The 12,664-nt window shown below is 38.1% G+C and overlaps 1 protein-coding gene across 2 annotated transcripts; it reads right to left on the bottom strand.

Annotated features, from left to right (window-relative positions):
* Positions 1–400: 400 nt before the first annotated feature.
* On the bottom strand, positions 401–8,726 carry LOC120743667 (vesicle-associated membrane protein-associated protein B-like). 2 transcript variants are annotated; one of them, XM_040047379.1, is made up of 6 exons: positions 8,376–8,726; positions 6,942–7,094; positions 5,488–5,591; positions 5,012–5,092; positions 4,077–4,256; positions 401–2,289 (listed from the first exon to the last, which is right to left on the bottom strand). In XM_040047379.1, the coding sequence occupies exons 1-6, from the start codon at positions 8,431–8,433 to the stop codon at positions 2,122–2,124; spliced, it is 744 nt and encodes a 247-aa protein (XP_039903313.1). In that variant the 5' UTR covers positions 8,434–8,726; the 3' UTR covers positions 401–2,121. The 2 variants fall into 2 exon arrangements, with proteins under 2 accessions (XP_039903313.1, XP_039903314.1); XM_040047380.1 differs by having other exon boundaries at positions 4,077–4,208.
* Between the last annotated feature and the right edge of the window lie 3,938 nt (positions 8,727–12,664).

The raw sequence follows: 12,664 nt of genomic DNA, 5'->3' as shown, positions 1-12,664 counted from the left end.
TGTTTCCCAGATTGCATTCTTAACTGAAAGGGAAAAAAACAGAAACCTTTCACAGAACCAGACAGTTGGGGGGTTTATGTATTTTAATTCATTATGATGCTACATCATCCATGGTGGCTGTTTATTTTCTTCCTTTAGTACAGTATGTTAATAACTTTGTCAGTTACCCTTTGAGTCTTTTTTAATTTTTATTTACATACAAAAAGAGTATCCAATTACTGTGTGATTACATTGTTGTGACTGTATCTGCAGGTGTGGTCTGAAGCGCTGATGCCTTTGTCATTTTTAAATCCTTTAATGTAGTGTGTATTCACAGGTCAGTCCTCTCACAGCTGCCCACATCCAGACATATCTGACCCCCTCCCCGCCCAGCCCCATGCAAATAAGCAGATATTCATTGTTTTTTGTTTTTTTTAAACTTTTGAGGAAATGAATCAGCCGAGACGGTCATGTGATGGCCAAGATAATACAGCTGTGTTATCTCACAACCACCAGAACTCAACAGGACAAACTGAAAAGGTGACGGCAAAGGAAACAAAAACACACACACACACACAAACTGATAACCAGACTCAAGATGGTCCCTTTTGGAAAAGACAGTATTTTTTTGTTTGTTGGTTGGTTTTGCTAACATGGATTTTTCAACACTCAAAAAAATAAAATAATCATAATAAATTCAGGTCATTCCATGCAGACTACAGAGTGCACAAGTGAGAATAGCGCATTTGAATATTTTAAACAACAGAAGCAAAGTGTCTACATGACAACACAAGAGAGGAAGAAGAGAAACAAACAAAAAAGGCAAACAACTGCTGTAATACACCAGAGGGCGCAAAGTCAATGCACCATGGGCAAAATTCAATAGAGTGGTCAGAACTTGTGTTACATACTCTGATGTGCATGGATAAGAGTCGGTTTTGCATGACCTGTCCAGAGCTTTGTAGCCAGACATTAGGCTTTTTATTTATTTTTTTCTGTTCAGCGTAACTCTGTGTGCAAACCTGAGGAAGTAATTAACAAACAAACAAACAAATAAAACAAAAAAAACAAAACAAAAACCAAGCATGAAGATGTAAATTACAGCTTTGTTTCTGAAAACATACTACAAAAAAAAAAAAAAAAAAAAAAAAAAAAAAGGAAGCCAAAAAATAAAATATAAATCACCATACAGAACACTTTTTTTTGAAGTCATAATTGTGAATTTACTGAGTCATTATTTTAATGAATTTCTACAGATTCCTTGGTCTGGATTACACCAAATCATCCAAATATTGAATTAGATTTTCAACAAACACCCCCATTTTTGCTGAATACAAGAAATCTGTTTGGATTATTTATTCATTTTTAAACCAGCCCTGTTCACAGCCTGTGAGCCTCACCGTCTGTGGTCTCCTCGCATAAAAACAGTCACACAGTCCGACACATCACTGCTCCTGCAGGAGGCAAAATAAACACACACACACGCACTTCTTCTTTTCTTTTTAAAACCCCAAACTCTTTAGAGGACAATACATGAAGCTTGAGTCTAGAGAGAAAGGAAAGAAAAAAAAACAAACAAAAAAACAAACAAACAAAACAAAAACAAAACAAAAAAAAAAAAAAAACAGTCTTTCACTGATCAACTGTGTTCACCTCTCCTTGCAGATTAATAAGTGGAAGAGATTATCAGAAGAGGGTTAGAGCTTTTTGTTTTTTTTAAACGGACAACGTGTGTGAGCAACTTATGAAAACTTGCGACTCAATGAAAGACTTTAGACATTCAGCCAGCGTGAAGCCACTTAAACACACGACTAACTGTTACCTGTGCAAGTTAGGGAAGATCATTTAAGGAAGAGAGATGGACGGAAAGAACAGATCAAAAAATAAAAATAAAAAAATAAAAGAAAGAAAAAAAAGGACCTGTGACAAAAATGCTCGCACTCATGGTTTAACTTGGGATAGCCTTCTTTCGTTTTCTTTTTACACCAAACCATCATGATATTGCCTTAAATGTTTTAAAAAAAAGAAAGAAACAGATCAACATAAACCCAGAAGACATCCCCGTCGCCGTTGCTGACACGCGTCCTCCCAAGCACGCGGTCTATCCGTCCGTCTGTCACTGTGCTCTGTCCGTCTGTGTCCCTACAGGGCCAGCTTGCCAATGATGACTCCAATCACAAAGAAGAGCACGCAGAACGCCAGCACGCGGGTGCTTAGGCCTTCGTCCCTCATGGCTGTGGTGGCCATGGTGGAGGAGGAGTGAGCGGGGGCCAATGGTGTCACCTTTCTCTTCCGCAGACCGTCATCCTCCTGTGATGAAGACGAGGAGTCAGAAATACAAATACGTGCTTATAAGTTGACTTTTAATTTGTTAGAATTTGTCACTCCGCATCTCAATGATAGCTTATCAAAAATCTGATATAAAAATAAATATGTCATTACTGGATTTTTAAACAATGTTTACACCAGGATCATTTTCCATCATTTAACAAAGAGCCAGCATAGTGAACAGTTTTGCTTTTCAGTTGCAAGCAGCTATAACACTGCTGCCTTCAAGTGCTGTCAGAATTTTTTAATTATTATCAAACTACAGAAAACAAAACAAACAAACAAATGAAAAAAAAAAAAAAAAAAAAAATCACGGATAATAACAATACCGATATCAAAAGGACAAGGAAGCTTGCGGGAAATTTTATGCCTGAATATAAAGCTTTACATACAAAACATACAATTTTCACAAATGCGCAATGTGTCCCCCTCTCCATGCATGGCATTTGTCCATACCATAGCCAAACTTGTCCCATACTTTTGCAAGCGTGTCTGGAGTCACTGCAGCCACTGCTGTTGCTATGATACACCCAGTATGATGATTTTATATCATATATGACTGTATGTTTGTTCCCACACTCCTCCTAGACGACTGGTTTAATTTTCCTGAAACTACCTATGGTTTGTAGTATGTTGAGTGATTAAAACTACAACATCAAATAAAAATTACTTTTTCTTTTTCAGTGCATTTGTATTTGGAAACTTCGTGACCAAGGCCGGTTCGTAAATGTATGTTGTTTTTAACGCATCTAAATAAAACATAATGTTTAGGTTTATATCCATGTTACAAGTACACTTTAATGGTCACCAGAGGGTCTAAGTTCTAAGAACTGGCAAGACTTTACTTGCTATCTGGTGTGTCTATAGGATTGGACAGCATTATTTGAGAGAGAGGGAAATCTTCCTGGATATTTGCATCGCTGGGAATGGCAGGTGTGGCTGTTCATTCCTTTAAGGTAAAGTACTGACTTGCCTCCGGAGTAATTCCATTTTAATTTCTGTTTCCAATTAAAACCCCCGTATTATTCATATTAAAGAGAGGGTTAAAGTGTAACTTCTAGCAAAACTTTGCTACAGTGATCGTGTAGAAGTGTAGTTTTAAACATTGCTCAAAATCACCTTTACTCGCAATTTTGTAGTAATTAACCTATTCAGGTTTATGATTTATAGGCTGGTAAACATTTACACATAGAAGAAAAGACATTCATAAGAATCAGCGTAAAGAGCTGACAATGATATGAGCCATACCACATACAGGATGGGGTCACTGCCATTCGGTCCTTTCTTTTCATTCTGTTTCACGGTCCTAATGCATCTCTAATGGTTTCAAGTTGTCAGTAATTAAATGAGGTTTCTTTAAAATCCTCACTGACAAGTCTAACGTAGGCCTGTTCTGAATGCAGTTCCTTTCCTTACTTAGATGTTGTCTAGGGACAATTCTCTGGACTCGAGCAATGACAAAAATACTTTGAGAAAACTCAGGCAGTCATTGAGTCATTTCATTCTCTGCTTCACGTTAATGTAGTGCAGCACTAGTTGCACTAGTCAAAATATATTTCCTGCAATAAAACATTTTATTTCAGTTTTTCTTTTTTTTTTTTTTTTTTTTTTATTTCAGACTTGGTCTTGTTCCTCCTATATTTAAGAGTAAACTCCACAGCAATGCTTCTTCTGTTAGCACAAGAGAAGACGAGCTAGAGCAGAAAATACAAGTCTGACTGGAATATGAGACAGACACACAGGCTCTTATTTGTTTTAGCGCGTCTCACCCTGATCTGTTTGTTTTCTTCCCGTAGCCTCTGCACTTCCATCTGCAGTCGCTTGCACTCCTCCATGATCTTCTTCACTTCTCCATCATCCAGCGAAGCACTGGCTGACTTGGGCAGGACAGAGTGCTCAGTCTTAACAGAGGCAGAGGAAGACACAGTTTTGATGATTTCACTCTCATGCTGTGGAGAGAGAGTGAAGATGGGGAGTGGTCGGTGGGATGAGAGTGGAAGAAAAAAAAGGAACGAGGGGACATGCAAAGACAAAGCATGGAGATTAAAGTAGAAACAAATCACGAAACAAAATAAATCACGAGATGGGTGATACAGTGATGTGTAGCTGATGAATACAAGACACAAAAAAAAAAAAAAAAAAATGCTGACAGAAGGAAAAAAACTAAAAACTACTACTCCACTGAAACAGAAATTAAATGGTTTAGTCTGATTTTATTCTTTGAAGGGGACCTATTGTGCTTGTTTTCAGCTCCATACTGTTATTCATTGTTGCTGCTAGAGCTCGACATGATTTACAAATCGAAATATTCCTTATTCATCTTATACTTGGCCTTGGCACAGTCAAACAGTTGATCCACAGTCTGAAACGAGCCCTTTTAGTTCCTCACCTTTTAACGCTGCACTCTGTTTTAGCCAACCTTCTTTTGATTGGCTGCCTCCTCTCAAACAGAAGGTTTGGGCAGCTTGGTGGGGTGCCCGTGCTTTCAGCCAGATTACTGCTTACAACTTTTCTGTCACAACAGGTCCCACTAAATACTCAGTCAGCATATAATCTGTTACTACAGACAGCTATTATTATGTACTTAAATCAATGAAGTACACAGTGGAACAACCGTTTGTGGAGCTCATTGGGGGTGTGATAAAATGTGACTGTGAATGTTTAAAGTGATGTGGCAAATGCTGAAGTGAAGAGAAACACTTACAGTTTTGTCATTTTCTAGAGGCATCTCAAATGCACATCTCAACTTTGAATCCATCAGCTCTTCAGGCTTTGCCTCCTTCCACTGTTGACAAGAAAATGAAAAAGGGAACCTTTAGATCTTTCTTTTTTTTGTATCACATAAATTCATTTTTCACTAATATCCATACTTCAAAGTAAATTCTCAACAGAAATGACCAACTTCACATTTTCAGGCTTAGGGAGCTGCATAAAAATGTATACATTTGTCAAACAGTTTTGAAAAAGCTTTTGCAGAATGAGACAAATACATTGAGTGAGCTACATTATTCAAGTGTTCAGCTGAAGATAGACTTTTGGAAGACACAGATGCCACTAACGCAAATAAACAAAACAAAACTCAGGGCCGAGAGGTAATGTAAGAAATTTAAACCCTTCAGATTCTCCAGTAATAAAGTACCCCCCCCCCAAAAAAGGAAAATAGTATGCTCAGGTACTCACAACTCCTTCCATGTCAGTCATGTCATATGGAGCCAGCATGGACTGCACCATGAATTTGTGTTTACTCTTTTCATTGGGGTCATAGTCAAAAGGCTGTAGCATAACTGTGGGCAAAAACAAAGACAGAATGAAGAAACCAGCATTTGCCTGTCTCATAAACCAATAGAACACAGAGAACACATCACATGTTGAAAATGGAAAAAAATGTACAATGTCAAGAAAAATACTAGCCATTTTGAATTTGAAGAAAATCGCTGAATTTGAAGAATTTGTAGCAACATGTCTCAAAAAAAAGTTGGGACAGAGCCATGTTTACTGTGGTTTACCATTCCCTCTTTTTTTAACAACAGCCCATAAAAACCAGAGGAAATGGGACCAGTTGCTGGACTTTCAGGGGAGTAATAGTGTCCCATTCTTGTCTGTTATAAGCTTCTTGCTGTTTTTGGCTGGTAAAAGGTATGGACTGCAAACAGGCTAGTTCAGCACTTGGACTCTTTAACTAGAAAGTTATGCTGTTATGATAGCTGCAGTATGTTGTGTTTTATTGTCTCGCTGAAATATTCAAGGCCTTCCTTGAAAAAGACGACCTCTAGATGAATATGTTGCTCTAAAGCTTGTATGTACCTTTCAGGACTTATTGTGTCTTTCAAGTAGTACAAGCTTCCAATTTTAGAGGGACTAAATACACCCCGAATACCAGTAGAGCCATATATAAGCACTTTTTGCTTTAGTTCAAAGGACGTGATGTCTTTTAAAAAAAAAAAAGAAAAAAAAAAAAGATTTATGTGTTGCTGCCATCAAATTCGAACTGAACTCATCTTATTCATGAGGTAGTAAAATGTCTCATGTCTAAACATTTGACACTTTTCCATCTTATGCTGTGGATAAAATGTTTTCAAAAATTTAAACTTTGAGTAAATTATACCACCCTCCAAAAAAATAAGAAACAAAAATGAAAGAATAAAAATAGAAAATGATAACTGCAGGAGACAGAAACCACTTTAGTTGTCAGAAACAAGTCTTTTTTTTTTTTTTTTTAAATTTAAATATAATAGTTATGTGCAGATTAGACAGATTATTGGGAAAGTCATAAGGAGGCATGTGTGTAAAATGTCTCCAAGCATGATGTAATTATAAACTCAGGTAGTGACTGCAGTATCCATTACAGGTAGTGCAGGCGAGACGCTTTATTTGCGTGCTGCAACACAATACATGGTTGCTGCTAGTTCAGCACTACGGTTCCATATCTGACCTTGTTAAATGTAAGTATATTACACTTTATCTAGCACTTAATAGAAGTAAAACTATATTGAGTTGTCATAATTTAAGCCCAATAAGCTAACGTTAATTACCGAGTTAGGCAAAAATGGATCAGTATAAGCCTTTGAACTTCTACATTAGGTTCACAGCTTTACCAACTTTTCTGGATGGCAAAAAGATGCAAAAATCCTTACCAGAAACATTTATGGAGGTTCCAGCGTCAATGATGCCACTGTTTGGGCGCACACAGTATCTGCGAGGTGCAGTCGTCTTGACTTTGAAACACACATTTCTGTCTGTGGGGTTGGTCAACTTCAGGGTGGCGGTGACAACATCTGTAAATGGGCCTGAGGATGAGAAAGAAAGAAATGCAGTGACTTGAGTGTGCGTGCAAGCATGTGGGTGAATTTACACGTCTCGTAGTTTGGGCATAGATGCAGCATTTGTTTGTCACTTGGGCTCCTAAGAAGAAAGAAAACAGGGTGGGTGCAAAAAGATTCTCCCAGGTAAAAGTGCAAATATACACAATGTAAAAATCCATTTCTGCAAACATCAATATTAGAGCAGATTTTTTTTTAGCGGTTTTACAGAGCCTGCCACAAACAGAGCAAATTAAACATTAAAACAGTGGTGAGATCAGCAAAGTGTGCACGTGTTTATAATTCATACCACGCCCTCAGCCAAACGTTGGATGCTGCAGAAAAATTACTAGATGGGTGTCTTAAGTGCTAATGTTTTCCTTTTGTCTCTGTAGCAATTAGGTCTCTCACACGTTTCTTGACAGCTTAAGCATGGTTTTGGAAACTGATGTTGATGCAAGTGTGCATCAGTAACAGAGTGGGTGTATGGATCTTCTCCAAAGCCCTGCAACAATCAATCAGTGAACAGCCCACTTCAAACTGATACCACCACCCTAGGCCCTCACTTGACCCATTTCTGCAGCAAAAATGACACACCAAGGTAATTATCCAAGAAAATAATCATTACCGCTGGCACTGCAGCTCAGTCCGTAATTTCATAATCATTGTGCTTGGATACAGAAAAGCTGTAAAGGAATTCGGGTTGCACAGTGGGAGAAAACGCCAAATCTCCTGCCGGCTAGCTTATAATATTGTGAAATAGCATGGTAATAAGGATAAGCAATGACACCCTGATCGTAGAAAATGCTAGAATAGGGAATTCTTTGCAGTCGGGCAGTAGAAACGACACCGAAGGGGAGGTTAACTGAACCATTAGATCAAATCGAGATGTTTCCAATGCTGTCAGAGTATAAAAGAGAAAGTATGACAAGCAAATGAGAGAATTAGAGAAACGGTGCGGCGGGCCTGCCCTGACGCTGCAATGACAGCTAACAGTTTGCCTTGTTGCTAGTGAGATTAGCTGGATGCTACTCCAGCGAGCTAGTTAGCACCGTCGCACAGTGTCGTTTCACCTGTCACCGCACAACTGTCGTACACACAATGTAGACTACAGCTAACAGCTATATCCCTCACGTTTTACCACAGCATATACAACGAATGGCACATTCAACTACTCAGTAGTGCAGAAATCGAAATACTGGCTCTCATTTACAACGTCTCCTGTGTTAGCTACCTAAACTCGGCCCTGCCCTCCGCTTCTTCGGTTACCTCTGAATTTCAGTTCGTGTTGTGGCTCCAGCAACAGGACTTGTTCTGGTCTGGCCATGTCCCAGGGCTTCTTCCTGTCGTGACGGCGAGGACAACAATATTTTTTATCGCAGTTGGCCCGCAGAGGTGAAGCAAGCTGGCTCCCGAAGAAACAACCCGGCCGCCCTCGGTTTTTCTACGGGAGGGTAAATAAAGAGGGGGGGTTTATACACGCACAAACACACACACCGCCACTCGAACTGACAGGCTGGCTGACTGACTGCCACCGACAGCTGCTGGAGGCTAAAAGGTGCTACTGCTAACTTTACTAGCAGCGTAGACGAGGAAGGAAAAGGCTACGTCACGCTGTGGGCGGGACTAGCAGATGACGTGGGCTGGTTTTTGTTAGTGCTGTCAGAGAAAGTCCAACGTTTAACAGCTCAGGACTGAGATAAGACAGCACTATGAACACTTCAGCCACAATAAAGATTTTACATTAAGGCCTAAAGCACTGCTACACATTCCTTAAAATGTTATGTTTTAATCTTATATAGTTTTAATAATGAAAAATACAAACCATACCAGTATATGGAAGAAATTTCAGATCCTTTTTGCCATAGACCTTTAAAGAGTCCTCTTCTGGTTGCTCCCAGTAGGGGCCACCACAGCAGATCATCTGTCTTCATCTCGCTGTGTCCCTTGAATTCTTTCTCACACCAGCCATCTGCATTTCCTCCTTCTCTTCATCCATGAATCTTCTCTGTGGTCTTCCTCTTTTCCTCCTGCCTGGTAGCTCCATATTCAGCATCCTTTGCATTAATACATATTTATTATACCTTCTCTGCACATGTCTAAACCATCTCAACTTGCCTCTCGTTAGTGTCATATCTTCAAACCATACAGTATAACAAGTCTCACAGCCACCTTTAAAAACAATGCCAACGAAAATTCCTCCAATAGATCTGCATAACCCCTCACCATAGGTAGACTTTGAATTAGGTAACACCAATTAATTCAGCCAGATTTGACAACCCACAGGAAAAATATGGAGAGGCTGGTCTGTGTTTTTCTTGGCTTTGTTTTTTTCCCCCCTCCACATTTGTGTCCCATGTTTTTCCCAAATAAAGTTCTTGCTGAGGGCCCCAGTTAGACTTATTCCATCTCCTCCTATTTTATATCTGTATCTGAATGGACTTAATTTAGCTCAAATTCAGATCCATCAAATATGAGTTTTCCCTTGCTGTGATTTTCTACCACCTTATCACAATCCAGTCTCATTACATCATGCTCTGCAACACCTTCCTTATAGAAAATAACCAGCATATGGTTTTGGATGCTGCTTTCACTCCATCCTTGTTCCAACGGTGACTTTGGCATCAGCTTAAACTTTGCTTAGGTTGGTGAGACCAGCAGAAAAATATTAGTCCTTTATTTATCCAGGTTAAAAAAAAAAAAAAAAAAAAGTCTCATTGAGATTAAAAATCTAATTTCCAAGAGAGTCCTGAAAAAAAAAAAAAAAAAAAAAAAAAAAAATAGAAAAAGCAAACTCTGCTAATGTCAAAGCTTAAAATTAATAAAAAGAAATTTTCACTAAGGAAAATGTTGAGTTTTTGGATACGGAGAGCTGGAGAATACTTTTTTTTTTTTTTTTTTTTTAAAAGAGTACAAACAACAAACATGTACTAGAAAAGTCTTGTGCATTGCTTCCATACACACCGCTTCAAAGCACACCTGGTAAGTTCTGAAAATATGGAATCAACATGTCAAGTTTAGGTGCTTAATGATAATCAAAACAAAAAAAATATATATATTTTTTTTTAATTAAATTTTTTTTTTTTTTTTTTTTAAATTATCAGGGCACTTGTTAGGAGGCTGCAATATTTCCTTTTTGACTGAGACCATGGAAACTGAGCCGAGTAGGCTTGGGAGTTACCTAGTTTCATTCTGGATTAAGTAATTTTACCTTTAGATACTCACATTGGTGATGCATGCAGGAAAATCATTTACACCAGGAGTGTCAAACATAAGGCCAGGGGACAAGAATCTGCTCAGCAAAGACTCCAACCTGGCCAGCTGGAAGTCTTTGAAAATTGTGCACGAGGGCATAAATCCTGCACTTAAATGTATTTTCAGAAATTTTATTTTTCCTACCGAAGACGACATCCTCCACAGCTACACTCTAAGTAATGGATAAGTGCCAAAGTTAAGAGGTTGTCTGAATTAAAAAAAAAAAAAAAAAAAAAAAAACAAAACCCAATGTGTCCACAGTCAAATAATAAAAAATAGAAAATTCGGTTAAAAACTTTCTATTTCATAATTACAGGACCGTCTAGGCAATGAGCTACCAGAACTTTGTAATTTTACACATTTGAGTCCGAAGAGTCATGTTGACACATTTCTTTATCACGTATAAGATATCTCAAGCAGTAAATATGCATTTAAATTATTTTATACAGGCTAAAAGATTCTCTCAAGTACAGCCCTTTTAAGATCAAAGTGGGTGCACAGTTGGCGACCCATTGTGCTTTTCTACTTGTGCTACATCCTTTCATATTCTTTTCTTCCTGCCAGTCACTCTTTGAGATAATTATATTACACATGTACTTTGAGTAGCAGTAGAAATAAATGAATAAAGAGATTAAAACAAAACGAGCTAAAGAATTTATAGAGCTAGACTTGAAATAGCAAATATGTTTGATACAACAGTGCATTCAGATCATACTTCTGATTGTAAAAGCTGCAAGACAAGGCATGTCTTTTTTTTTTGCTGCGATGGGGCAGGAGAAGGGGGGGGAAATAAATAAATAAATATCAGCACTGTTAAAGATTGAGCGATTTGGTCCGATACGTTACTGATTTTCACAACGAGTGGAGATCAGTTTTTGGTTGGGAGCTAGAGACACAGGTAGATGTGCAAAATGTTCACTGCCATGAGGATTGTTGTTTTGCAAAGCACAACAGTCATAAGAATCGATAAGCTTGGATGCACTTTTGTCTAATAGTGTTGTTGATTTCCATCCCCTGAGTTGCGTAGAGTGTAATGACAAAAACCATGACAAAGCAGTTGCTGTTTGCACCAAAAAAAAAAAAAAAAAAAAAAAAAAAAAAAAAAAAAGAAAAAAAAGAAAAAAAATCTTTATTTCATAGAGCTCCTTTTCAGAAAGTAGACCCATATTTGATGTACACATTAAATGAGACTAGGGCACTGAAATGAGAGATGCTAATACTGTACAGGCTGCCTCTGCTGTGCAAGGCTAGGCAGGAGGACCCCCTCCCCCCTCAGCAGAAAAGAAAAACAAATTGTTCTTTTTTTTGGCCATTTTTTCTTTTTTTTGCAAAAACAATAACGATTTGTGTAGAAACAAGCAATGTTTTGCATCTGTCACCTCCCACTTATAACCCTTCAGTGTGTGGAAGAAAAAAAAAAAAAAAAAAAAAAAAAAATCCCAAACAACTTCAGTTGAAAGGATTAAGTTATAGCAATATGCACACCATCAAGTGTACAATTTGTCAAGGTTCATTGATTCTAATAAAATACTTTAGAACCCATATATATTTCATATTTATCTTTTTGGGGGTATATGGATTAAAAAAAAAAAAAAAAAAAAAAAAAAGACATTAAATCATAACGAGAGGCTGGAAGGAAAAGGGGGGGGGGGGGGGGGGGGGAAACAAAAAAAAAAAAAAAAAAAAAAAAAAAAAAAAAAAACCATCCAAAACAAAAAACCCAACCACCCCAAAAAACAAAACTCTAAAGCTACAAATGGTCATCCACCATCTCCAAGGAAAGGAGAGGAGAAAGAAATAGACTGAGAAAGACAGAGGTGGGGATAAAGAAAGGGAGAGAAGGTAAGAGCGAGGGAGGCAGGGAGAGGATTGGCCAAGCTATACAGCGCAGTATGACACCCACTTTAGCTCATTACACACGTACAGTCGTGATCAAGGCACAGGGATCTTCTAAAAGTTATTTTTTCCTCAATAAAGTTGTACAAAATAATACATTTTACAGTCTGTACAAGAATAATAGTTCAGCAGTAAAGTAAAGACAGACATACAAGGGAGGAGAAGAGGAATGGTGGAGGGAGGAATGGCAGGGAGGTGCGAGCACACAGGTGGGGGCAGAAAAAAAAAATAAAGTCCCATTTTGTTGTGTTTTTAATATTCCAAGATTAATATATCTTATTTTCTCTTTAAAACGAAAGACCACTGCCAGGAAGGTAAAAGTGCAAATGGAAAAGGTGGCGGTGAAGAGGGTGGGCGAAAGATGGAGAACGTGTAGAGAACGGGTGACAAAAGGATGACAAAGAGAT

Source organism: Simochromis diagramma, unplaced genomic scaffold (genome assembly GCF_900408965.1).
Source record: "Simochromis diagramma unplaced genomic scaffold, fSimDia1.1 OVJJ01000387.1, whole genome shotgun sequence".
NCBI lineage: Eukaryota > Metazoa > Chordata > Actinopteri > Cichliformes > Cichlidae > Simochromis > Simochromis diagramma.
The sequence above is the reverse complement of the archived record's forward strand: the minus strand, read 5'-3'. Positions and strand labels throughout refer to the sequence as shown.